The 27,934-nt window shown below is 37.8% G+C and overlaps 2 protein-coding genes across 3 annotated transcripts in view; one reads left to right on the top strand and one right to left on the bottom strand.

Moving 5' to 3' along the window:
- Nucleotides 1-27,027, bottom strand: part of gudu (Armadillo repeat-containing protein gudu) — a 40,621-nt gene extending 13,594 nt beyond the window's left edge. For both annotated transcript variants that reach the window (XM_012379939.2, XM_012379940.2), the window contains exons 1-2: nt 26,155-27,027; nt 25,733-25,790 (exon numbers count right to left, since the gene is read on the bottom strand). The gene's annotated coding sequence lies outside the window, so the exon portion shown is untranslated. The remainder of the gene's footprint in view (nt 1-25,732; nt 25,791-26,154) is intronic.
- Nucleotides 1,245-23,218, top strand: LOC105679726 (uncharacterized). The gene is made up of 6 exons (XM_012379942.2): nt 1,245-1,669; nt 14,302-14,431; nt 16,256-16,398; nt 17,550-17,697; nt 19,423-19,537; nt 20,217-23,218. Exons 1-6 carry the CDS (start codon nt 1,606-1,608, stop codon nt 20,328-20,330), a joined length of 714 nt encoding a protein of 237 aa, XP_012235365.1. The 5' UTR covers nt 1,245-1,605; the 3' UTR covers nt 20,331-23,218.
- Nucleotides 27,028-27,934: the final 907 nt, after the last annotated feature.

Consider the following 27,934-nt stretch of genomic DNA (forward strand, 5'->3'; position numbering starts at 1 on the left):
TCATTATTCTTTTTAGCGTGAATTAATATTAAAGCGACTGCACAACATTCAGCGAATATCTTTGATGCGTTTGTGTGTGTGTGAATAATTTTAGCATTTTAACACAAGTTATTAATTTCGAATATATTAAACTTAACTTAACTTGGCCTGTAATAAAAATTATCCCTCATCCATTTTTAAACAGATAAAAATGTGCAACATCCGCCGCGGATACTTTGTACACCAGATGCAATTTGTGTAGCGATTATGAGGAGCCAAGTATACTCATACATCGAAACGCGAACTGCTTTCGGCGAAACAGTGAAGCGAGAACGAAGTAGCTTTTTACTGTCTCGTTCACGGGAGGGAGTTTCTACGAATGGCGCCGGTGAAGTTGGAAAACTCGCCGTACATACTAGTATAACGCTAAGAAACTTTTAATGAAAATCGAGCAAGACTCTTTTCTATCCCGTGATCTTTCGTCCTAGGGAACAGATTCCAAAATGGTTTTCCGAAATTCTATTTATCCCGGATGCGCGCTGTGTACTGTCTATACAAAGTATATTCTGTTGTGTGTGAGATACCTGTGCCTGTCGTTTTGTATTTATTTATTTTCAGTATTCTTCATACACGACTGGAGAAAAAGAGTTTATATTCCGTATAATAATACAAGGAATATAATTTCAATAGGAACATGAGTTACGCCTCCTAAATAATCTTCTTCACGACTGATAAGAGATATCAGATGTCGCGACTATTTAAATTTAAATTAACAAAAATTCTCGAGAAATCCACGATTTACCTTACAGCTATGTGAAAATTTCAATTTCACTATTCCGGTTTCTCAGAAATAATAGAAAAAGTCGAAATAAAAAAACAATCATAAATCACAGAGAGGTGATACAATCGTATCTGGACAACCCCGTTCTCGCAAAGCGCGCGAAATGCCGCTCTTTTTCGCTCATTCTCCATCCTCTTCTCTTTTTTTTTTTCCTCTCCTCTGCTCATGCGGCCGCTTTGATTCGCGCACTCATAAGAGTTCGATTAATAAAATCTCACGCCAGTTGAACGAGCCGAATGACGTCGGCGCCATCAGGCGCGACGACGGTGCATGACGATGACGCGGAAGACGGCCCGATCAGTCTTGCGACGAGTCAGATCCGCAAGATGGAAAAAGAGAAACTGATAGAAATGAAAAGAGACGGAAGGATCGCGGGACCGGTGGCGTGAGCGATTCACGCATGCGTTCTGGTGCCTTCGAAACTCGGCGGGCATTCTCGCCGTGGTCGTACGAGTCAGTAGTGCACGGTCGGTCGCGCGGTACATACGTCCAGTGAATTTTGTGCTGTGGAAACACGCGAGTAAAAAAAAAAAAGAACGAGTAAAAAAACAACCGCACGCAAGTCAGTTAAACAGCACGCGCGACACTACTTTCTACCTTTTCTTTCTCACTTACTCTCTCGTCTGTGTGTGCACGAGAGATTCTTGGTTCTGAAGGACACAGACAAGGAGGAATTTTTCGGTTCGTTTGCGCGACTCCGTGTTTGATTCGTCAACGAGAAAAATTCTGGGTGACGACTCATTCGTGGCGGTGCAATAGACACATAACTAGAGGCGGGTTGGAACATGAAAACACCTATGGAGAATCAGCTGTCGTGGCTCGCGCTGTTCATGACTGCCTTCTATTCCTGTGAGTACATCATTCAGCTTCTCACGTCTTACTCCGGTAATCACTGACAACCGGCGAGCCGGCATCTTCATGTCAATTTAACGTATTTTTTTATATTACATGAATTTTGTACATGACATTTTTCGCACTTATTTTTTCGCTGTTTCTATCTGCAAAATCTACTAAAGCAGGCTTATTTTTTATTTTTTTTTTTTTATACAAAAAGCGTAAGTGAGATAAGCCGACTTGTGTCACCTGTGAACTTTTTAATCGGAATGCGTTAGCAGCGAGCGAACTAAATCCTACAAATTCGGATATTTATTTTTGTTTGTGATATTTTTTTAATTCGTAGTAAGCCTTTCGAAAAATTTGTTGTCTTGTCGTTTTCCACCTAAAATTCCTATCTAAAATTACAAATTTCTCGTTATTGCGCGTTTCTGCTAATCGCCATGCATTTCCTTATTTGGTTCGAACTTTCCTGACGTAACTATTGTTGTTGTTATCACGCGCGCCACACTTTAATGTCATGACATTTGTTATGAAGTACTCACATCCGACGTGCATGAAAACGACACGCTTTAAGGGATGAAGGATATATATCATCCGCAAAGACAACAGCTGTTCCGTTGTACGTTGCGATCACGAAATGCACGTGATTGTTATGTTAATTAGGAGGTCGTAAAATCGAAAGATGATTTGTGGGCAGCGTGTGATATGATGACCACTGCAAATCGCACGGGTATAATTTCGCACATTTCAGCAGTATTCTCATGAAAATAACATATCATTGTAACCGACATTTATTTTCGAATTTGACACTACATATGACTCGTCCGCAATACTATGTCAACACTGAACGTAATCTTCATATTGAATGAATGTAACATAAAACAATTAAATAACATAAATAAGTAGGAATGTATAAAATAACAAATATTACATATATTTTATACGCTGATACTATAAACGCACTAAACTAGGGAGACTAGAATCACTTTCGGAATGAACACGCAATAAGTGCGCGCGACACCCTGGTCTCTTTCGCGAAACGTAGGTCAAGGACGTTGCTTCAAGTGCATAACGGCGGAGGAGGATCGGCGGCGGTGCACAGATTAAAGCAGGACGTGCACGACGACGCCGCGTCGCAGCATCGTCACTTAAAATCTATGATAAAAGCGCGAAGACACGCGAGACGAACGCTAAACGCACATACGAGAGCTTGAACGGTTCACCTCAAAGTCAGTTAATTTTCAATGTGCGGAAACACGCGCAAAGTGCCAGGTTTCGGTAAAATTTAGAACCCGAAGTGTTCTAAATTTTGAAATTAACAACTTAAACGCGTTTCGACGCTTCATAAATATTTTACATCGAAATGAAACTTTTACATTTGATCGTACATTATTTCGATCGTCGAATCTTCCAATATCTTTAATGAAACTTTTTAAATTATACTTGAAATTAATTTCGCGCGAAATTAACTTTAGCTTAGTTCGAGCTATTCCTTGCCTCTTTTTACTTTCAGCTCCGGAGCAAGGGACAAATGATCAGTTAAACTACGGTTAAAGTTAACGACGACGGTCGTCGGAGAGAGAAAGAGAAAGAGAGAGAGAGAGAGAGGTCGTAAAAAGGCGGGAAAATTTCTGCGATGGAAAGCGTCGCGCTAGGGCTTAATTCGGCCTCATTTGGGGTGCCGTGCGAACGTAGTAATTAGCGTCGCGCTGCAAAATTGGGACGTTTAATTAGAGCGGAGATTGATACTACACTCGCGTAGCGAGCATACAAGCAAAAATTCTCAAAGTATCGACCAAGTTTTATCTAATTAGGTCGTGAGCACAAGTTTGTGCGTTCCTCTTCCACCCATATCCTTTGGTGGCGCCGCGACGTTCCGAGTTTATCGAAGGGGTTAGATATCTGTGTTAGCGCGAAGGAAGCTTTCCGACTATTAGCGCCACAACTCCTGCCTCCGTATTCCACTTATCTGTGCCGTTTATTTCGAGAGCGAACGCGAATCGATTTCTAGTAGTCCATTAATCTGTCACTGTCATTGCGCTACTGAAATTTACTCATTTATTAAAGAATATTGTTGTTCGATAAAATGTATCGAATTAGATTCATATTTATTTCACAATATTAAATAAATTGAACAAAAATATTAATTTTTTTTTTTTTTAAGTGACAAAGATCTTGAAAGTTATATTTAATTAAAATTCAATCGTTACACGTTCGACACGTGTCTGAATTTCAAATGAAGAATTAGAATAGAACATAATGCAGCGATTACACGACATTTTTATCGAATCGATCAAAAACTAATTTTAATCTATTCCTCAAATAAGTGACTGACGCGAGAGGCAATCGAGAAATATCCGAAATGTTCGAACCCTTTGATTGTCGAGCTGTCTAAATATATCATAATAAAGTATAATAATTTGAAGTTACTGTCTGAGGCAAAAGCGCTAGATAGAGTGTGCGAGTTTGGAATACGAAATACAGCACACAATTAATCTCGTGGCTGACGTTTCTGTAAATTGTGTTTACAACGGGTCTAATCATCTCAGACATCCGAGAAGAGTGACGATAATCGGCGGCCTTGAATTCATTCAGAGCATATTTGCGCGATGCAGATGCGGGAAAACGAGTAAACAAGATGATCCATTCGCTTTTATTACTGTCTAATTGTGACACGATGCATGAATGGTAAACATTAGTGGCACATATCGACCATATTGCTATTTTGATTTGCAGATAGCGGTATTTAGCGTGTTGCAACGGTGGCGTTAATTCTGAATAAATTCTCAGACGCACATTTCCCGAATGATACGGCGCTGAGTTACATCATCGCTTCGTATAGCGGAAACATCGTTAGATAATTGACTTGTTTACTAAACTTTATTGTTTTATCACTTATTAAACTACATCAATTCGTTTCATTTTATCATATTTGTCCCAATTATTAATTTCAAACAATCGAGAAAGTAATTAATAAACCTGACCTGACACATGATTTGATTAGCTTCGATTTTCCAACATATATGAGATCAAACTAATCAATTAATAATTAAACGTATAATAAATTTAACGTAGAATTGCAATGAAGAAATGAGAATGTAAGAATTATATTTTTGTTACGAAGAGAAGCGCTCATCTAAAACGATTCTAGATCTGTCCTTTCGCGACGAGACGGTTCACGCTACCGAAATAGCCACGACGGCGCTCAGCGACCACGTGGGTAACTCGCTCCGTTACATCGTACGAGATGACGTAGCGCTCAACGATTGGTCGAGCAGATGGGTGTGAGCTCTCGCCTCACCTTTTATTACGTACACGCACACACGCGCGAGCTCACGCCATGCCGCGTCACGCCACGAGAAAAGCATCCTCGATATCTAACCGACGACTCGTTTTTCCACGACGGCCAAGCGAGAGAGAAAGAGAGCGGAGAAACCTCTTTCGGAACTATTAGAAGAGAGGAAGAGACAGAGAGAGAAAGAGTGAGAGCAGCCGGTTTGCTCGCGCTCGCGCGCGCGTGGCACATTCCGTCGGAGTTTAAGTTGCTCCCCACGTAACTACACGCGAGAGCGAGGACTTGTTGCATGGTAAAGAGAGAAGAAGCGTCTCACGGCTGCTTCGCAAAAAATGCACAATTTCAGGGTACAAGCTTTACAGACCTTTTTAGATCAGTATTTGACGCTACTAGATATTTTTAGTGCGTTGATTTCTGGTAGCTCTCTACGCCTGTTCCTCTGTCTTACATCTTCCGCATTTTTTTCTTTCTAAATATATTGGTAGTAGCAATCTATTTTGCGTTTATGCTCTCTCCATTTCTCTCTTCATTTTCGAAATAAGATATTATTCGAAAAAAGATGGAATAATATTATGGCAAAATAATACATAACATGAAAAACAATATGCGCACACACACATGCACAGACAAAAACGAGAAATAGGAACCGAGTAATAAACATGCAATGGAGCAAATTACTTATTTAAGTTAGCAAATTCCTGTCGCTCACATGTGTATATACCTATATCATTTTAAATGCAGAGAATGCAAAAGAGAGTGTAGCTATAAAACAAACAGCTACCGTTCTCCCTTGCGAGAGCTATCTTTCATTTATGAAAAATAAAATTGAGATAAAACAGCGAATTGTAGACGGTGGATGGATGTACCGGTTATGACGGATGCAAATACATTGCTGTAATAGATAATTCAAGTTCTTTGCTAAATAGAAATATTTTCTGGTTAATGATCAGAGAGGAAAATTATAACTTGTCTGTATAGTTACGCGCAAACTCAATTACGCTTTTTTCTTGTAAATGTTGCTTTTATCACAACTTTGGCGGGCATTTTTTATTTACAGAAGTTCATAAAAGATTTCATAGATATGACCTGGATTTTACGATTTTTCAATACCATGCACGACATATTACATTACGAATTGTTGATCGTATAATACGAGCTTGACCTGAGATTTTCAAGGAAATCAAGTATTGGCGTCCGTTCAAAAGGTGTATCGATGTTTACCTCGGATTTCGTTAATATTACCGCGAGTGTCGCAAGAATTTTTGCGAGGCAACAAAACCGGTATCGGTATATCGGTATCATTACGTGCGCTCGAACGTATATATAGGCGGGGTTTCGTGAAATCGACGCGCACTGTCATTTCGAGTGAAATGTATCAACGTCGATTAGCGCTAATATTCGATAATATGGATGGCACATTGCTAACCGGCGTTAGTTAACCTAAACTATGGTGATGAGTCAGCCTCAGTATTAAATGTGGCGCTAAATGGTGGTGCGAATAGGCTGTCTTATCTGGAACACGGACTAAGGCTGAGTTGTAACAAGAGTCTCAATTTATCAGCCCTGGATTAGTGATTCTCTCTGTCCTTTCTCTAAATCAGTGAATTCTTCTTTAAGGGAGAAAATTGGTTCACTGCAATTAATACCTTTATAGTGGTCTCATTGCCTATAACGTATTCTCTATGTTAAACATATATATTTAATATTTATTGAATACATATTGAGATCAATATATTTAACATAATTGTATAATATCAGCATCATTGTGAAAAATTGTCAAGCTCATTATTATCAAATAATTAATGCTAAATATGCGAATTTTTATTTGGAATATTTTAATATAATACTTCGTTTATATAAATTAGCACAGTTTGCATATTGACCACGTAACACGATCCAAAATATACTTTATCGTGTTATCTCATATGTGTCATTCTTCATCGCGACATCCGCGAATATTTTGATTCGTTAATTTTAATCCGAAGTTAAAACCCGAAGTTTAACCCAAATACAATCGAAAGTATCATCTTTTGCACACGAGACAAAGTAAATATGTAATTATCAAATATTATCCTATTAATTCTGAAATTTCATTGAAAAGCCTTTACTACTATAACAGAGTTACCGACAAATAATAATGCACTATAATGTATTATATACTGCACGTATAATTTTTATATTATATATTGTATTTGCGATAATATTCCTATTATTTACTTCGATTTTTCTGATTACGTAGATAAACTTTGTGCAAGAGTCTTTAGAATTTTTGGTAAAGTAACTTGTCTCTTACATGAGAGGTTAAAAATAAGACTATGTGCGCCAGTTTATTGTGCATTATTTATTATGCGTGTCGGTGGCCATTCCACGCCTAGGTCAGTCACGCGACGATAGCACGCGAGAGAGGAGGAGAGCTATCGCGCAGGGTCATCGTCATCGTCATCACTATCCATCTATCCGTTCGTCTCGCACGCTAGCTAAAGAGACCAATGAGAATAATAAAGTGAGAGAACGTGTACGGCTGTTTCGCTGATTGTCTTGCATACGTAATACGCGCAAAGATAAGATAACGCGCAACGCCGCCTCGCATTGACGCAAATGAAACGATCGGTCATTTATTCAGCGATTTTACGCTCTCCTTTCTCTCGTTCTCCGATATTTTCCCCGGGAAAATCCGCGTGGCGCGTGACCCCTTATCATTCTTATCATCGTTTAGTCTACTCTTCGCTCGTTACCAGATAACCCGGAGTCAAGAGAAAAGGAAGGGAGAGAAAGAGAGAAACATTTCATTAACCTAATACACACGCTACGATTTTGTCACTCTTTCAATACCAAAAACTCTGAAATTTCACCCGGCGGCGATAGTCGCCATTCTCACGAAAGGACGGACAATAACGTCGCGTACTTGCCCACTGTCATGGTTATGGACAATGGACTACAGGGTTACTTGCAACCATAGCCGTTGCTGCCTGGGCAGTTCCCATTGTCGTTAGAATTCTGAAGCAGCCTGCTTTAGCCTTGTCAGAATTAGGAGATTCGCGGAATATACGCTGTAACTCGAGACTGATATGGATTTCGTTTTGAAGTCGGAGATACATGGCGATTTTCATCTATATTCACGTAAAATTTAGTGCGAGACTCATTTTCCGATGGTCTATCTATACCATGAAAAATTGATCTCTTCTCAATTATTTCGGTTTCCATTTAATCCAATTTCACATTTTAGCAATCATTTATCTACTATTTTCGGAAATTCAATAGCCTGTCAAAATATGTTGTAATCTAAAATAAGAGCCACAAGTGCAATTGACGCGTAATTAATTTTAATGTATTCTATATTTATCTGACATTTACACATATTTTTTTCGTACTTTTATCAAGGATTCAAATTTGGATTAAAAAATTAAAATCAATTAAATATTAAAAGGAGTGTACTGTGTTGATTCTAATAAATTATTTTACTACTAATGTAATAGAGAGAGAATAAAAAAGAAAGAGATTGTATCGTACAATATCATCAGCATGAAGCGAAAATTAACGATAACAGTTATTAGTTAATACCGGTATTACCGCAAATTGACATTAAGCGAAATCTTATCGGTGTTTAGAGAAAAGTACATAGTGCTAAATCTTTATTTAATTTTACAGTGGCGTGATTTGCCGACGTGAATGATGACATTGACTTCATGATTTTTTTTTATATCTCTAAATATTCATGAGTAGACACGTGATAATCTTTTTATTATTAATTGTTATTAATCATTTTCTTATCAAAGATTGGCAAATAAGAGCGAGTATGCGTTTCACAAGAGTAGATTTGGTCTCAACAACTATAATATATAGTTTATCAATAAAATTTTTTATATCATATTTTTGTTATTTAAATTATTTATAATACATACGATGTGTTTTATTGTATTTATTTATATTTATAAATCTAAAGTTGGTATGCGTAGAAATTTCTTGTTTAATCTTTAGAAATGAGATAAATTTCGTTTTTGACGATTTTATTAATTTACAACTTCAAAACATGCTATTCTTAAAAAAGAAAGAAAGAAAAAATCTGTTAAGCTAAAACTGAAAATCGGCTTCCCTGTTTTCGAAAATTAAAGAGAGATTTATGAAAATAAAATTTTGTTTTTCTACTCTGAGAATTAGAAATAATAATTGATTTTAGTAGAAAATCACAATTTTGAAGAATTTTTTGCAAACTATTTTGTTTTTACTTCTTCCCCTGACAGAAGAATGAAGAAGATCTCAATATAAAAGTAGAAAAGTTGCGCAATTAATTGCGCCATTAATTCGGCCAATTTTTTATAAGGTATGTAGATGCGACACGTCGTACGACTTGATGAACGCGTGATACTAATGAGTACTTTCCAGCTAGTGACACAAGAGTACATAAAATATTATTCTCTGTTGTTCATTGGATATCGGACAAAGACAGAATGATACTTGTATCGATTTGTGTCGACTTATGTAATTAGCTGGAAAGCACACAATGTCTCGTTGCGCCGATTTGACACTCGCATGCATGCGTGATGTGTGAGCGAGCAGCACACGTGTATTCGCGCAAGGCCAACCTACGAGATGGCTCACGATTGGTCGCACTGGCATCATACGATGGTCCCATCTCGTTATAAATACGAGCCCTAACCAAGCTCTTCCTGCTGCAACTACAACCGTGCGCACATGCGTGCATGCGTTAACATAAATGATATACATTGGCCAAACTCATTGACCAAAGCTCTGTACAGGTTGATTTTACAAGCGATATGACAAGATGACTCAATGTTTTTTAAAGCAAAAAGTTATCACCTCTAACTACATGATGTCACAAGAATTCCATTTCAGATAAAAATGGAAATTGATAAATATTTTTCAAAAGGGAATAAAACTGAAAATATGTAACATTCTCTTTCTGTGATAACTCTGTTGATGCAAAATTGGTCGCTTATTATTAAAACATTCTATTGAAAAATAACCCGTGTTTTGAATGGACGTTCATGTTCATGTTTATTCGGATCGATAAAAGAACGTCATTTACGTGAATATTTTTAATGTTTAGCTTATTTGAATATATATATAGGAATATTTGAATATTTACTTATATATCTTATATCAATGTATACATTTGTTTTTTAAATAACACGCAGATAAAACGATGCAAATAAAACGTATAAATAAGAGATTATATGAAATTGTTAGTTTCTAATTTAACAATTGTAATATAGTGATACACTTAATGGGGATCCCCATAATGTTATAATGAATCCCACGCGACTAATTATGCGAATCGAACTGAAGAGAAGTACAAAGTTGTGGAAAACATGTTAAAAATGTGTTAATTACAAGTGTTAATTACAATTGTAATTATTGCAGAGCTTGACGAGCCGATCACTAATCAGACTCTTTATTAGATGCGATTAAAATTGAAATTGCCGCGATTCGAATAATTCTGAATAATAATTCAACTCGTCTCGCTCGGTGTAGTGAATATTGGTGTGGAGTAGAATTACATACGGAACACACACATTCTCTTTTTTTCTTTTCTACTATAAGCTAAGAAGAGTACTAGCTAGAAGTGATATCTTAGCCGAAGCGAAGAAAGCAAGAGAGGCAGAACGAAACACGATCGGTAACGGAAGATAGGTTACGAAACCTTTACCAAAGATGATCATTTTGAAACAGGAAGTACTCATATTTTTATTCGCTGAGATAAATTAGATAGTCGTGGTATTTTATTTATTCTTGTTATTAATTAGAAACACTAATTAATATTAATTTTTATTAATTCCAAACAATATTTATATTTATAATTTTATGTACATTTCGAGAAAATTATGGTTGTAACATTAAGAGTTATTTAAAGAGAGACGATATTTTTTCGAGCACCGGACTATCAGCGCGTCGCTTCTCAATCGACGACTCCATAAATCGTCCGGACAAATCGCGAGATACGAGAGCAAAGCTATTTATTAATCGTCGAAGGACAGATTTATAGATTTATCACGGGCAGATGCCGCCCGTCGTCCCATTGTTGCGCTCGGTTTACGAAACGATTGCATTGCTGTATCAAACGAGAGGTGCAGGAGGGCGGTGAAGAGTCGCGGGGTCGTGGACAGTTCCGCGGGCGGCTTGTCGAATCGTTCGGTCGTTATCGTAGCAGTCGGCCATTCCGCGCACCGAGCTCTCCAATAATTTCGATAGTTTGTAATTAAATTTAATGGCACTGGTCGCCAGTGCGCCCGCAACAGCGATTTATTCGCGTAGTCTGTCGCACGCATCACCGATGCGAATTGATGTGTAAACGCGTGTGTACGCAGCGCGGTTGTTATGCGCGTGCCGCATATACATTTTTCCCTCTCGTGGGATTCGCGTGTTTCCTTTGCTCAATAAGAATGAAGAAACTCGGAGTTTTCGCACGAATCGATGAATAAAAGTGCAAAATCTTCAACCGGGTCGAATTGTCGCATTAGAATCCAAGAAACCGAAGAAAACCATTATTGCAAATTTATTTATATTTTTATTCCATTGCTCTGCGCAAAAATATTACGTATCACAAATTATTGTATTTGCATTATAGCATCGTTTACTGATTATTCAATTGAAAGAATTTAACGGATAAATCCAGTTTTTCGGGTTTACATAATTGTTGTTTTTTCCTCTAAAACTCTATCTTAATATGTAATTTTAATTACAAATTTGATGGAGAAATATGCGAATCTTCTTCAAATATGACGAAGATTGTGTTTATCGTTATGTGTTTTGGCAATCTCATCTTGGTAACGATGTAGCATCAGTAGCTACAAACATTAATTTGCAATGTTTATTCCCACGCACGCCACGTTTACAAATAGGCAACCATCACAAAGATTATTCGATATCTATTCGTGTGTGTGAACGAGTAATCTGCTTTGAGATATTGGAAGCGATGATTTCCGAAAGAATCGATTCAATAACCAGAGAGTAGCCGTGCGAGAGAAAAAGTTGGATAAAAGTTTTATAAGATTCCTTTTGTATAAAATCAATTCAAATTGCTAATTCATACGTTCTCTTTTTATACCGCTTCGTTTTCATTTCTCCCCGCTTCAAAAATTATTTTAAATGAAGGTTCCCCCCCCCCCTTTTCTCTCTCTCTCTCTTTCTCTCTTACATAAAATATTTCGATACCTCAAATATTTTATGTCGACCAAAGGAAAGTTGAACCGAGTCTTATTTTGATTTTGTATTATAATCGTGCAAATATACAACCTTACTTTCCATTAGCACTGTCATCGTATACAGAAATTTTATACTGGAGCAAACACTGTAAGCACGGAGGGAAGGGAAAGGAGGAGAAAAGTCGCGAGTGGTACACAGTACGAAATGAAGAACAGCGCGGACCTACTGCCAGTTCTCTTTTATTACCTGGAAAGTGGCACTTCCGGATAATCGATTTCGAGCGGAAGTTATAAGTTCGTTTGGCGGTGTCGAGAGAAAAGTCGATCTTGACCCCGTTTTCACCCGCTCTTACCCTTTCCTCACAATAGCTTGTTTATTACGAGGGAAGCTCTCTCGAAGGTGCTTAATAATTTCACGGAAAATGTCTCGAAATTCGCGCCGCGTCTCCTTTAAACGTCGGATACGATACTCCTTTATCCTCGCAATATTTATATACGTCGCGGAATATTTATGTCTATTACATAAGATGTAAATAGGATGCAATACTATGTTCCAGCATCTTCGGCTTTAATTCAGCGATTCTTTGATTCAAGATTCTTTGATCAATTTAGAGCCGACTTTTCTTAATTAAAATCTTGATTTTCAAGTACAACCTTTCAGAATGCAATTAGATGAACACAAATTATTTACTTGGATTGTAACATTTTTAAAAAATTTCAAATCGAGTTTACAAGATATTTAATATTAAAAGCCCATATTAGACGATTTATAATTCACGAGAATTCGAGATAGAATTCTCTATTTATCTACAGTATCTAAATATTAAAAAAGTTATAACGATATTTTTTTCTCGAATTATTTATTTTACAAATAAATGCACTCTCTCTCTTCTCTCTCTCTCTCTCTCTCTCTCTCTCTCTCTCTCTCTGTACAATATCTCTGTATAATATCTTGTGTTAAAGGTGAGAATTTCTTAAACGTCATATAAATGTACACGTATACATATGTGGGTACATAGCGTTCTACAAACTCTATGCATACGGCGTAATTGGTAATGAATTCCCAAGAGTTGGAAAGAGAAGTACGACGAAAAGCTCGGCTAAACTGGCAAACGATGCTCCCCCCCATTAAATCCAAATCAACTTCCTAATATGAACGAATGGTTTTTCGCCAACGGCACATGACGCCGTGATAATATCGCGCGCCATTCGTCATCATTAGCCAGGACGGCGAATGCATTTCCTGTGTTTTTTATCCTGCATCCCGAATTCGCGTGTGACCACCAGCCACCGATACTCACACGCGAGCGCGTCTTATGTGTGTGGCTGCCATCGCCCGCTACCGTAATTTCATTTTCAAAATTTAGATACAAAAGATTCAGCAACTCGGCCGCGTAATAGATGAGATAGCACGGGAATAGCAGATATCAAAGATGAAAGAAGAGGGATGGCTGATAGATTTATCAAATCCGAGTCTCGTGTAAGCGATTGAAAAATATAAGGTATCAGCGAATTAAGCTTTGGAAAAAATATATCGTTTTAACTGGAACAAAATGTGTTAAACATTTTATTTCAGATTTTTAGTTTAAATGCAATTTTGTCTGTTAATAAAGCGACGCGATTCGTACTTTTCACGTAAGATAATAAAAGCTGAATATCTCAGTCTCAATCTAATGATATTTTATTCTTACCTAATAGTGGAACGATTGAATTTTTTTTAGCATAAAATAATCTCAAAAATAACGGTTTTAATAGACGAGCGTGCGCGATATCTCGCGGATACGACAATTCCATCGAAACGAGAGGAGGAGAGGAGGAATATTGGGGATCCGTCGCAGTATGAAGTTCCAGGTGCAATCTGCATTGTTTCCATGTCAATTAAACTTGTTTGATATTTCCGCCGCAATCATACCGCAGCAGCGAGCGGTGGCAACGTCACCGATTCTGCGTCGCGCGCGCGCTTAATCGAATTCGAGAAACAGTGCTGCTCTTTGCGATTCCCTTACTAATAACATTGTTATCGATGAAGCTAGCGACGTATCGGGTCTTTGTTGCCTCTTACGTTCGACGAGTTGATCACGTCTCTCTCTCCTTCTCTCTCTCTCTCTCTCTCTCTCTCTCTCATCATTTTCACATATTCTCTCACGTTCTTCTCAGTTAACCCGATTATCGCGTTTCTGTTTTAGTGCTCGCTAGCTGCCGCGGGGAAGAGTGCGGACCCGACGAGCTGGTGAGGTGCGCCAGGCCCCTCGAGAGGATCAACTCCAACGACCTAAGTCTCGTCATGAACAAGGAGGATATCGACAAACTATGCCCGTGAGTTTTCCCTCACTCTGCTGCTTCAGGACGACCGGCGCACGGGCGATCTCTTTAAGCGGGCAAATGACCGTTGTTATTCGTCGCTTTTACATGTTCCATGAGAGGAAGAACTACACGTCAGTGCGGCTTGCCGTGACGCTCCGTTTCGCGAGGAAAGAATTTCGTAACCATCTTCTCTCCTCTCTTCACATTTCCCTCTACCTTCCTCGCGCTCGCACCACGGGAAATTTCTCTTCACCGAGCGAGAAAAATGCGCCGGTCGTTTCTCGCCCTCGCCGTACTTCGTATCAATTTCAAGACGTAGCGAGAACGTGCGCTTTACGTCGCGCAATTCTCTCCACGGGGCTTAATCGCGCTAATTGGTGATATTCGTGGTGAAAAGAGATGGGGGGGGGAGGGGGGATAAAATAAAGAAGCATTCAACCGCCATTTGGTCGGTCTTATAACCGTCATCGTGAAATATTTCACGTTTCCATTATCCACATTTAAAATTTAAATTCTTGTTAATCTCGACGGGACGCCTTGAACATTAAAACATTAATTTCCGCGAGTAATTTATTATTAACATTAAAAAAAAAATCGGGTCTCGCGTTTAACATACACGCGGTATAGGCGGTATTCTTCGATTTTCCCCAAAATTGGAAATTTGCCGGAGAATAATATCCGACATTACAGACTCTATTCGACATTCGTCCAGCCTTAGGTCTATTATATTCGTCCAAATTCGCGATCGTATCGGAGTCTCTCCTCTCCGGCTTATCACACAACGGCGATGCTCGATCGCCCAAGCGCGAGAGCGCGCGCGGCGGGTACGTATGTAATTGAGTGGATGATTGCATGCAAGCCGTCCGGATATTTCGCGCGATATTTCCAGCTCGGTGTTCGCCGAAGAATCTTATTACGATTGCAATTTAGCCGCGCCGGCTGCGATGGCGGAGAGGAAATTTGGCCTCGTTTCATGGAACTTTAAATTTCATTCAGGCACGGTTTGTGCGCCCGAAGTCGATATGACGAATTATTAATCGCGATACTCCACGTTGTGCACGCGCGTCTCGTTTTGCAATCTATAGTAGTATCACATTGTATTTCTTCACGTTTGTTCTTTGAGATGAGGGTTGTGCGAGCCAAACGCTTTGCACAATCAATTTTGCAGGCAAGGCAAAACGCGCATCGCACACATTTGTATTTCATTAGTAACCCGTGCGTTCAAACACGTGGAAAAATTTCTGCGCACTATACAAACATCGATTTGTTTCGGTGCGGTTTCATTTGCATAGTCAAGTTACAGTATGAGATTGTCTCGTCTATTTTTTTTTCTCTCCCATGTCACGGCAATTAATTGCCATTTTTTTCTCGTACGATGGCAATGAATTGCGATACCATTTTAGTCGATCGCAAAATGCTCATATATGACAATTGAATCGATTATTGAGAAAAATGAATATTTTCCTAAGAAGAATTCGGGCTAATTATTTTATCCTTGAATCTCTTCAGATATTATTGGCAAAAATAAAATTAAAGATTGATAATAATACGTAGAAAATAGTTAAAGTTCTAAAATTTCTTCTCATCAAAACATAATTGTGTTTTTTCCGCAATAACTGATTCAATTGGATTTGTGCGAGCATTCCGTTGACGTTGCTCAATGAAGTTATTTCTGCCGGTTTAAACGTAGCACTTGGCGATTTACGCATGTAATCTTCCTATATAAAGTTGCTATTAATAATTTGGTGAAATTTCGTGTTCTCTCATCGGTTTCCAAAACAACCTCGGCAGCAAGTAGGTATCTAAATAACACGTCATTTCCTGTTCTTGTTACAGCGACCTCGAGGCTGGTATGGGATGCATCAAAAGGTACACGATCCAATGCATGAAGGAGGAACAGAGGCAGCGTTTCAACGCGCTCTACGCCGGCACCAACATGGCTATCATGGAGCTTTGCCAAGACGGCCCGTACCAGGATGGTGAGTGCACTTTGCCTAAATCATCGAACCGATTAGAGTATTGCACCTTTAATGCAAAATACAGCTGTAATCGCCAAGAGTCGAGAATCAACAAATTAACCTATATTTTCTGAATCTTGCGATTGGAATTATTTTTATATCACGAGAATTATTTTTACGGAGAAAAGGAGAGGAATACAAAGTTAAAAAAAAGTAAAGCGAAAACAAATGGAAGAATCAATAATTCTGTAGAGAGAAACGGGATATATGTATATTTCATACATAGAAATATCGCCGTAACAGTTAATCTTATAAAAGATGCAACATTAGTTCTATTATGATTCGAAATTGATTATTGGGAGAAGTTAGTCGAAAAATTCCATTTGTCTATATAGACCGTATCTACCGGTGACGATAATAATGTACAAAGTCGTCCAGCCAGCCAACCGACAAAGCCGACAAGTCCGTTTGCCAATTGGGCAAGCGGCGGGCGGGCACATCAATGCAATTCCAAACTGTCGGTCTCCAGTCGGAGATAGCACTAGAGACTCAATAATGCATCCGGCACTCTCGAGATTACGGGAATATCGCGTGGATTGTCCGCGGGTCGATCGAGCCGGCATGACTCTTCATAATGTACTCTCCTCTTCGCTTGAGAGCAGCGCATCGTAATATAATGAATCGTTAGCAAGGAGAGTAACATTGATTCTCCAATGCTGCGGTACTAGCCACGTGATGCAGAGCTCGTAAACAAGACCGAGAATAAACGCAGTGATCTGCGTCTATACTTTTTATAATTAGAGACAGTGTGTTCATAAACATTAACTTGTCTTTCTAGAAATAGAAAGAAGAAAAGGATAAAGGGAGATACCTTGCATCATAATTAATTTTAGCTTAATTATAACTAAAATCTGTGAAACAACATAATATATACTTTTTCAGTATGATTCTTTCTATCAGAATGAATTAATGTCTCAATCAGTACATTGTTTCAAGTTAAAATGATAACATTTGCTGGAATTAGCGGTCATATTTCACGTATTTAGTAATATTAGATATTTCCTCGATGCGGAAAAAGAGAGCCGATTTGATTGAACTTCGTTATCGATTTCCATATTTCGGCGCATATGATGCAATCGTCCAATAGAGGGAATGCAATTTTCTGTTCGCAGAATTCTTGAAGCACGCACCATGCATGCAAAAAGTCAAAGACGAGTACGAGATGTGCTACAAAATGTATCAAAAGACCATACAAGAAATGGAAAGAGCGACCAATCAGACGCGCGAACAACAAACCAAGTCCGTCAAGTCCGTTTGCTGGTAAGTCAAAGAAAAATGTCTTGAAATGTGCATTTCCACAAATAAATATAGATGTTATGCATTGTTTTGAGGAGGGGTGGGGGGTAACTAGAAATTATTTGAGGAACCCAACCTAACGAAAAAGTCGTGCAACTGAAATCGGAGATACGTGTGCGAAGCACAATTATGCAAAATATATGTAAAATTATTTTCTCTTGGAAGAACTGGTTTTATTGTAAATCGTAAAATAGTGTTATCACTACTGTTATGCAATTTATAATACACACCGTGTACGTTTGATCGAAATTTCCATATCTTTACAAATAGAATGTGTTCACAGTCCATCTGCTTATCCGGGGTAATTTTGTTAGCTTGGCAACGCGAAGGTAAACCTCGAAGAACGCAAAGCGTGAGTCAATTTGCCTTAGCCACTTTTCAAAATGTAGACTCCATCTTGACTGTTTTATCTAAAATGCAATTGTCAATTGCTCCGTATGAAAATAAAGTGAAATAAAATAGTAGATATAAATGACAAAGAGACAAATGTATTTACGCGAAATTTCAATAAATAGACTGATTTATTATGCTTACTCGCTTGAAGAGGAGTAAAGTAGGACGTGATGACAAAATTATTTGACTTTTTGACTTTGGTGAAAAGTACTCTCGTTGAGTTCATAAATTATTTTCATCGCGCGATAATAAATTATCAAATAAATCATCGAGAAATTTTGGAATTTATAACAGAGGAGCTTAAAGAAAAAATCAATTTATATATAATAGCATTAATACTTTAATTGAAGAGAAAATTGTATCAAGATACAATGCGCAGAAAAATAAAGCTTTAAGTGTAATATTAAATTCTCAATGCGCCGTATCTCTTTGCGTTTGCGAGTGCAACGGTCTCTCGAGATTTGACCAACCTTTTTCCAGGTCGATGTTAAATCTACCGAGGAAAAACCGAGTTAAGATATGACGGCGGAAGATCTTCAGAGTGAAGTACATGGACAAATAGGTTTAAGTAATACTCGGAATTCCGGCGTTTCGTATTAGACGCAAAGACGTAAAATCCGTCGACTGTGATAATTTAACACTTAAGAGCCCGTCGGCGAAACAACTGCATTAATAACGACCGGGCGTTGCTCAAAGGACTCGCGCAAAAAGAGTGTAATCAGTCCTTTAGGTCGGAAGTTTCACGCTGATGCCTGTACACACATATACAGACGCACAAAGAGAGAGGGACAGAGAGGGGGTGTAATGTCATTAGCGTATCTCCGCCACGGTCTACTGCAGCTTTTGAACTTGCGCATCCCTCGCGAAAGGGAGGAAACCCTAAGTAGTATGATGCTGACCCGAAAGTGGATAACAGATCCATGAAAACATACCGCGCGTCATTTTGTTTCCCCGAACAGATCCAATTGGGACTGTCACCAGAGTGTTCTCCACCAAAGATAGAAAAAGTCTTTATATGCGGAAAGCGGACAAGTTGAAAGAAACGAACGGGCTTTCATATTGCGGAGTTGAAAATTTGAAAATTTCGTAGTCGGAGATGTACAAAGATAATCGAAAAGTGGATATTTGAAAAGATTGCGATAATAAAATTATTTTTGCGTAGCATTCTCTTGTATTTCGGAATTGTTGCACTCGCGAGTCTTTTGCAGGCGCAATCGAATCGATAACCGCGTATTTTATCCGATTTGCGCATTCGAAGAAAGATTCTCAACAGAGTTTGGGGTATTGTTTGTGCAGCGCCTTCAAGGAATACTTGGATTGCTCTCATCATACAGTACGCCGCCGGTGTGGCGATGATACGGCGCAATTCACGAAGGAGTTCCTCGATAGAATGTCAAGCTCGCTGATGAACGTGAGTGTCACATTATGTTATATTACATTTTCCTACGTCCTCCCGAGATCGAAAGCTAATGTTGATGTTGAAATTAATTGCTCCGTTCGTCATTATTTTATTTGTTATCGCAACATCGTGTAATAGCATGTCCAAGAATCTTGTTGATTTTTTAATAAGTATATAATCGAATTTTATATTCCTTGATAAATTTGTAGTCGATTTCTCGATCAGTAAAATTTGGCAAAATTTTAAGTCATCGTGTGTCTCAATTTTCGATTTCTTAACGCTCGATATTTTGACATTCTAATTATGCACGATAGTTCTTTGAGAGAATAAAAAAAAGATTGCAAGTTATATATACATATTGGATTTATTTTCTTCATTATTCGCTATGGATTAACGTTGTTGCGATAATCGAAAGTAAGTTAGATCTTTGCTTTGTTAAAATTGCTTGCAACATTATTATACGAGTCAGAGTAAGACAAAGTAATTTTTGTCAAAGTTACTTGATATCTTTGCTATTTTTCTTTAATGTTTGAAGTAAAGTACACAGAGAGTTGGAAAAAAGAATAATATAGATTCAAAGCAAAAAGAAACGAGTAAAGATAGCGACGATCTTTTAGCAAGTGGTAAAAGTCAATAATGAGGCCGGCCGAGTTGTAAAGGTGAGGTAAGTCACTCGTTTTGTTTGTTGCAGGCGCACTGCACCTACACGCACGAAGAATGCATCGCGTACAGCGGTAGCTCGATGCCAAATCTTTCCGCTATTATGCCAATGACGCTTATTCTCCTTATGAGGTACTTCACATAATTGGCCCCGGTCGAGATCATTTTTTATCTTCGACAGAGAGAGAAAAGGAATGCGAAAGAGGGTGAGGGAGACAGTGAAAAGGAATCAAGGAAGAAGAATGGCGAGACGAGAAGGATGCTGAAGTCATTGGGGCATGGGGGAAAGAGGAGAAAAGCCATTCAGCCCTTATTGTTCTTTGCTTCAGAGAGAATATCTATTCCTTATTTTCGAAGTGCTCGAAAAGAGGCTGAAGAGTGGAGACAGAGAGGGCCGAAGAAGGGAAAAACGTCGGTGAAGAGGGAAGATCCAAGGACGGGAGATGACGAGAAACACACGGGAGATAAGTACGGCATTCTTTTCTTGACAAAGAAAATATATTTTTTATTTGCGTGAGAGATGGTGCGGGAGATCACGTTAATTATGATTACGGAAGCGAGTAACAGCGGGGTATCAGTATTAATAGAAACGCAGAGACGAAGAAGCACCGGCAAAGCACCGAAAGAACGGAAGACGATCGCGGAAGAAGAGTTTAACAACGTTTCTTTTTTATGCACGTCGTAGTAATATTGCACGAGATAAAGTTGATCGCGACGCGATGTGCTGAAGAGTCGTTTCGATCGATCGAACGCCCGCGCGATCTGTCATTCCGTACGCAAGACTGACTCGATTTTTTGCGCGATGCGTCGCCAGATAAGAATGAAATAAAAATACTCGTTATTAACCAGCGAGATACTTCGCGAGCATCGTTTTCCAAGATCGTGTCTACCTGGCGCGTACCTATTCCGAGGATACGCGAGATAGCGGGATTCGACACGTTCGAGAAAACGGCGGCGAAGAGTAGAGATTTATAGCGAAGCGAAAGGAGGCAAACGTGTCTTTCCGGCACGTTTCCGCCTCGATTTCGGGAAAAGAGCTCGCTCGTGCGGAACGAACGAACTATCGTCGCCCTGAAATCAATTTCGTCGAATAATCGCGATCTATCGATTCGCAAGAATACCGTGCGAGAGATCGGCGGGGAAGAGTCTGAGTGGGGCAAAGAATTTTTGCTCAAAGAAGACGGCGAATAGGTAAAATCACAGTACGTTCCTTTGCGCGGGAGAACGGGCGTGTTTCGTTAGAGAATGTGATGTTCTCTCTCGAGAATCCAATCGCTCGCGTCGATTCGACGAAAGTTAAAGAGAGACATTTAAAATTGACGCGCGTTATCATGACTCGTCCAAGTTCTCGTGAAAGTCTTTGAGAGAAAAGGGGAGAAAGAGAGAGAGAGAGAGGAGAGGCCGTCGTAACTATTCGAAATAGCAGCGAGCCAATAGGTTCGAGCTAGGTATGTCAAACTAATTTTCCCTCCAAGGATTATACGAGCGCTTTCGTACTACATCGGGGGCCATGTATTTTCAATATTTTCGAAATAAGTGAGATCGGAAAGTTTGAAGAGCGGTTTTTAATTCCGAAGCTTTATGAAAAAAAGAGTTTTTAAAAAATTCTCGTTAGCATGCATATCAAATTAGGAAAAATTTTACTTAATTAAAAATAATTGAGACAACTTTAGAAAATTATGAAAAATATTATTGTCTTTGCTGCAAATTTCACGGAACTAAATAATACGTCTAAATAATGTGCGATGAGTGCTTGCGGAACGCTGTTCGCAGAAACGAAACAAACAAAGTTTGGGGAGATTGCAAGGCCACTTTGCGGGCCACTTGCTGCGCGTTTGACGTGTTTGTTTGGCATGCTTGTTTGTACAAATTCAACATGTCAGACGAGATCCTAGCTAGAACCGAATATGGATGAGTCTATATTTTTCTGGGATCTGACGTAGTTGTATGTGTTATCTATAGAAACACACACAAACACATACGATTGCGATTGTACTCGCTGCACAAAAAAGATAGTATTAGCACTTGCATTGTCGTGTCTTAATTATAAATTACAAAGTAGCGGAAAAAGTATGGTTGTGTGTGTGGTAAGAGACAGAGAGAACGCGTGTGTGCGTGTGTACGTGAAAAATGCGTTATCATATTTTCACATCGAATCGATTTTCATCGTGTGTATCATTAAGGCATTACGCGATCCTCGATATGGCCGGAGTATCGATTTTTCGACATATGTATATTGCGTTATGTATTTAGGCAAATTTAGTTAAACATTTTATTTATTCGAAACACATTGCGAGAGGCATTTATCATTGAAATATCGTAAATGCTGTAGGCTAGGTGCAACGGGCTAAAAAATAACGTTTGTATGGCTTTTAATATCATTACTCGAGAGTAATCATTTTGTAACAAGAAGATAATTCGATCACACTGGAAAATTTTTATGACATGTTCACGATATGTCATAAACAATTAATCGCAACCAATTGTTTGGCTCATGAGTTATTATAAAATCCATATGAGAAAGTCACGGCATTTAATCAAACATGTTCCATTCATGCAATTATCGATGTTTCTCTATTATTCCTGAGCGCCACGCACCATTCGGAATATAATGCAGATTAATAATCTAGAAATTAAATTCCGTTCAACAGGAGGGGGGGAGGGGGAGGTATACGTTTGCGATAACCCCGCTCGTATACGAGTATAATGCTCGATATCGACATCATTTGCAATTTATCATTTTCTCAAATTCGCGCTTTTAACGGCATGTTAAACGTGTCGAGTAAACACAGCGAATTTTCAGTAAAGCGAATAACTTCTTTTAGGCTCTCGAGAATCATGTAATCGCATCTTTTCATTGAGAAGTGACTGTGGTATGTCTGTAAGCGAACGGAAATATTTATTTGTAATATAGTTAATAAAGGAGGCATTTTTTGTAAATATTGTCGAGCTGTCGAGCTTAAGAGAGTGTAAGATAACTTAAACACATTCGCAATAAAGTCCATTATTTTTCTTTAAAAAAAAAAGAGAGAAGCTTTATATTCGTCTCGTTAATCCCAATATCGTCACGACACGCTCCCCGAAGCGCAACGCGTGAGTAATAAACGGCACGCTGTTGTGTACAGCATGCGAATACGCGTGCGTCAGAGGTCTTCTGTCAGAGGCCCGTAAAGTAATAAGTTCCCTTCGACCCTTTACCGGTCCTGGTGATGCGGTGTTCCACCAGGGACGATACATCCAAATAGACACATCAGTATCATAAGCCGTCGAGTTCACGATGCAATAGCGTATATGCATCGATAAATGATGGATTATCGGTGAATGATTACTGTATTCTCGGCTAAATCTTTTTTTATCATCATATCAAATAAATTATTATATTCTAAGTAAAGCAGTATAGTTATTATAATCATTTTTTGTAAAAATTGCAATTTTTAAAAAATAATAATAAAAACTAATTTTCTCTGTATAATTGCAAGTTGCAGCGATTAATTGCGCATTAATTGTACTATTATTTCTTTTTATCGCAAATTGAAATAATTTTTTTCTCAATATTATATTCTTTTAAAAAAATAATCTTTTTATCCGAGTTCATCATCGCAACATTATGATGATGCTTGCAAGGTAAGTGCGACAAAAAAGTTTTTATTTAGCTAATCGTATAATATTGAATTATTCCTGACCATTTATGCGCACATCTATCTTAGTAGTGATGTTGCTTTTAATAGATTGTATAGTATTTCGAGGTGGAGTTGTAAAATATCGGAGCACCTAAGCACTCGAATGACCATCAAATAAGTTTGCATAGCGAAGATACATTAGTAGTGATTGCGTATTCGCCAAGTTTCAAACTAGTTACGTACATTAGATTATAAGGATTTGCAGGAAGCACATAGAGAAAGAGGGCGAAGGGTTAACAAACTTCTGCCTATAACGGTTACGCAGGTAAGGAAACAACACACATTAATTGTAAGCTTTAGTGTATATAAAATGTATAACTTTATAGAAAAGGGGGCACATATATGTTTAGAGCATGAAAAAAAGCTTTAAAACAAAGCCACTTGTGTGTATAGAATGTCATAAAAACGTCGTCAAAGTCAAAAGCCGCACAAATATATTTAAAACTCATGTTTCAAAAAATCACATTTTTCATGGAAAATCCATTTTGCAAAAGCATTACAGAAGTTTTCGTATAATTATAACGCAAGCATATTACCGACAATCGTACATATTTGTTGTTGCAAAATATCAAAATTTTTATTTGAAAATATTTTTTCATCTTTTTACACGTCAATCAATAACGCGTTGTACGACAATCACTGTGATACTAATAATACGCAATATCGAATAGAACAAATACAAACGAGGAGTCGGCGAGACTCGCTGTTGAGAAGCTGCGTCCCCCGCCCTCTTCTCCCTGCATTGCCTGTTGTGCTCATATTTCCGCCTTTTTCCCGTAGGAGCAGTTTTTGCCGGGGAATTATTGGTTTATACGAGCCGGATAAAAATACGCGACAAAGGCAGAAGTCAACTCGTGCGGGCCAAGGTTGGTACGCGTATTCCCGTTCGCTATAACGGCATGCACATATGTACACTTTTACACACGCGCGTGCCATTTAGCTTTTGTTTCCCATCCCCGTGACTTCTCTGGAGTTGTCAGCGCCCAGCGGTATCGATGGGCGAGTTTTGTAGATGGTTAATGGAAATTAATGGTTCGTTCTCCAGTGGGAAAGTGTGGAAAGGGACAGAGAAATCCTGCTACTGCCATGGGAGTCAATCGCAATATGTGGTAGTCTCTCCATATAGATTATTATCTATTATCATTATTGCGTTTAAAAAAAAACATCGCGCGCAATCGCGCACGCGAATTAACGGAATTCGATTCGAGTTCCGTGACGTTAAAAATATATCGCACTTGCTGAAGATAAATTGTGCCATGCGCGCTGATTCGATTACCATTTTTATCTGGCTTTTCCGGGAAGTTTCTGGACGCGACCCGTTGGCGAACAATTTGGAGAAGCCGCGAGAAAATGAAATAAGCAGGAAGCGGATTATTTTGATCGGGCGACTTCGATTGCCGACGGCAGCGAGAGAATAAAAGTCATTTACGTCCGAATGTTCCTGAAATATTGCTAATGCGATTCGAAACCAGAATAACTCTGACTTAACCTGAATAACTGTGCCTTTTACGTATTATTTTAAACGTGAATATTAGAAGATAAATTAAAGGAAGATATTTGTTTCCTTAAATTGAATCAATTTTACAATTTGCAAGAAAGTCTAGAATCTAGAGAAGATCTTTCTATAATTAAACTTGTAAATAAAATTAGATGTAATATAATTATACACAAAATGTGTTTGTTGATATAATTATTAAAAAATTTGAGTTTTATAAAAATCTGATCTATCTCTTTTTAAACAGGTCAAGTCATTTCTTAGCAAAATATCGAGTAACAATCCAAGCGCTAACTTTTTGCGTAATTGTAGTTAAATGCTAATAACGAGCTGGATTATAAATATAACTATATTGTGTACAGTAAAACTCACCGTTGTAGAATACAGTTGAAGTATCTGCAAGAACTGGACAAGCGAAGTAAGACTCGATCTGTAAAAAAAAACAATCTAAAATATTTTGAAGAATTTAAACAAATTGTAATTAGACTAAAAATTAATTTAACAAAAAAAAATAATGATTATGAATGAAAATTATATACAAAATAATTAACGTAAATCTATTAATTTTTATAATTAATAAAAACAATAATTTTTAGTAAAATCTATTCTCTGTTTAAATACGTTAGGTTTTATTTTCTGGAAATACATCAAATTTATTGCATTAAGTAAATAGATTTTTGTATCATTTAATTTACAGAATAAATCAAAGGTTAATGTTATAATGTAATGATATTAAAATATTATAAATGAGCAAATAATTAAAATCATGGAATATAATATTAAAATTTATTTACCAGCTATCTCGCCATTGGAATCCATTAGTTCTGCTGTTGCAATTCGTTGCTTTGCCATTGCTTCACAAAACACACTTACATAGCACTAATTATCATTTGCAATATCACTGCGATCGGTCAATTCATATACCATTACCAAGTTTTACAAACACGATGCACTTCCGACGCGATATTATGACGGATTTCGAAACAATCTCGATCATTACAAGCGCGAAACAATTTTGTTCATTGAAAATTCGGTCGCGACGCAACTCGAAGAATATCGAACCCGAGTATCATCAAAAGAGTTAATTACCATCACTTGTCTTTATCATTACATTAAACAGTGATGCAATTACACGTACAATACATGTACAATAAATTAACGAATAACGTAAAACACGATGATCGCTCTTAACCTTGTTCACAACAATTCCGATGCTTTAAGAAACTTGGAAGATAAATTCGGCGAATTCGGTAATTCGAAAGATTCCGTGCGCAATAATGCTCAATGATCAGTAATATTTAATACAACGCAATAATCGCTATTAGTTTTTATGATTGTTGAAAGATTGAGAATCACGATTATACGTACTAATTAATACTCCATGATGATTCGACAACATTTTAAAACTGCCAACACTCTCCACAAAAATTCTTAAAAATACGGACAGAGGGCGTAACTTGCATCGATGCTCGATAATTCGATAAGAAATAAAACGATCTAAAAAACATAATCACAATCGTACGCATTAATTAACACTCCACGACAATCGTCCGTCTATGGATTCGACTTTCTTTATATGTATTTATGTCCGAATTAACTTCATACGGACGAAACCGTAAAACGACGCTTTTGTGTCGTCCAACTCTTCCAACGTAATCCCGAAAAGTGATGAACACGTAATGGCTACCATTTAGATCTCTGATCACGTCATGTTCATATGATCACGTGATCACTGCTAAATTTTTACTAAGTATATTGCATTATTAATATATATCATAACAAATTTGCATAATTCTATAACGTAGATACATAATGAAATCGGTCAGTCACGTATCTATTATGTAATAAATTTATACGAGACATATATATCGACATGATGATTAATCGACTTTCATACATATAAGCATTATGCGGTTATGCAAATTATATGAACACACCCTTGCTATAAATAAAAAATTATTTCGTTATATTTCTAGAAATATTTGAGTTAATGACAGAAAACGCGATTTTTACCTGATAAAGTTAAAAATACGAAAAAAGTTTAATTTTAAATCGAGATACATATATCATTGATATAAAACAAGATCTTACAATAATATAATAATTCAAATGTCGATCTTTTTATTCAAATATCGTAAATATATTAGAAAGTAGAAAGATCAAAGTAATATTATGTTTCTTCGTGAAAACCTTAAAAACGTTGCTCGAATCTCGCCCCCGTATTATTGTTTACATCGCGAAAACTTATTTCGTGGAAAATTCGAGGACTAAATTTCGTGGAACTACGCGCCTCGCGAGCGGCGATGTTTTTCCCCCTTCCCTTCGTGTTTCTAACTTCCATAACCTTCACAATCACGCATCTCGTCGCGCAGCGCGGATCGGTAGTCGCGTCGAATTTATTGAGTGTCTTTTTATTTGTTAAAAGTGAATTTCGTATGCAAATGCGTGTCGGAAGTATCGAATTGAGCGACAGTTGATTGTATTATTGGCAGTATGTCTGTAAAATTGTGTGATTAACGTTTTTGAAGCTCATAAACAACGTCGAAATATTCCGCCTCTCGGTATATTACAATT

Source organism: Linepithema humile, chromosome 1, assembly GCF_040581485.1.
Source record: "Linepithema humile isolate Giens D197 chromosome 1, Lhum_UNIL_v1.0, whole genome shotgun sequence".
Classification (NCBI taxonomy): Eukaryota; Metazoa; Arthropoda; class Insecta; order Hymenoptera; family Formicidae; genus Linepithema; species Linepithema humile.

Bases quoted from the DNA above. Each gene is read 5' to 3' on its own strand.
- LOC105679726 (XM_012379942.2), top strand. From the start codon at position 1,606: ATGAAAACACCTATGGAGAATCAGCTGTCGTGGCTCGCGCTGTTCATG. The intron at 14,432-16,255 runs GTGAGTTTTCCC...TTCTTGTTACAG, and splicing joins GATATCGACAAACTATGCCC to CGACCTCGAGGCTGGTATGG. The intron at 16,399-17,549 runs GTGAGTGCACTT...TTCTGTTCGCAG, and splicing joins AGACGGCCCGTACCAGGATG to AATTCTTGAAGCACGCACCA.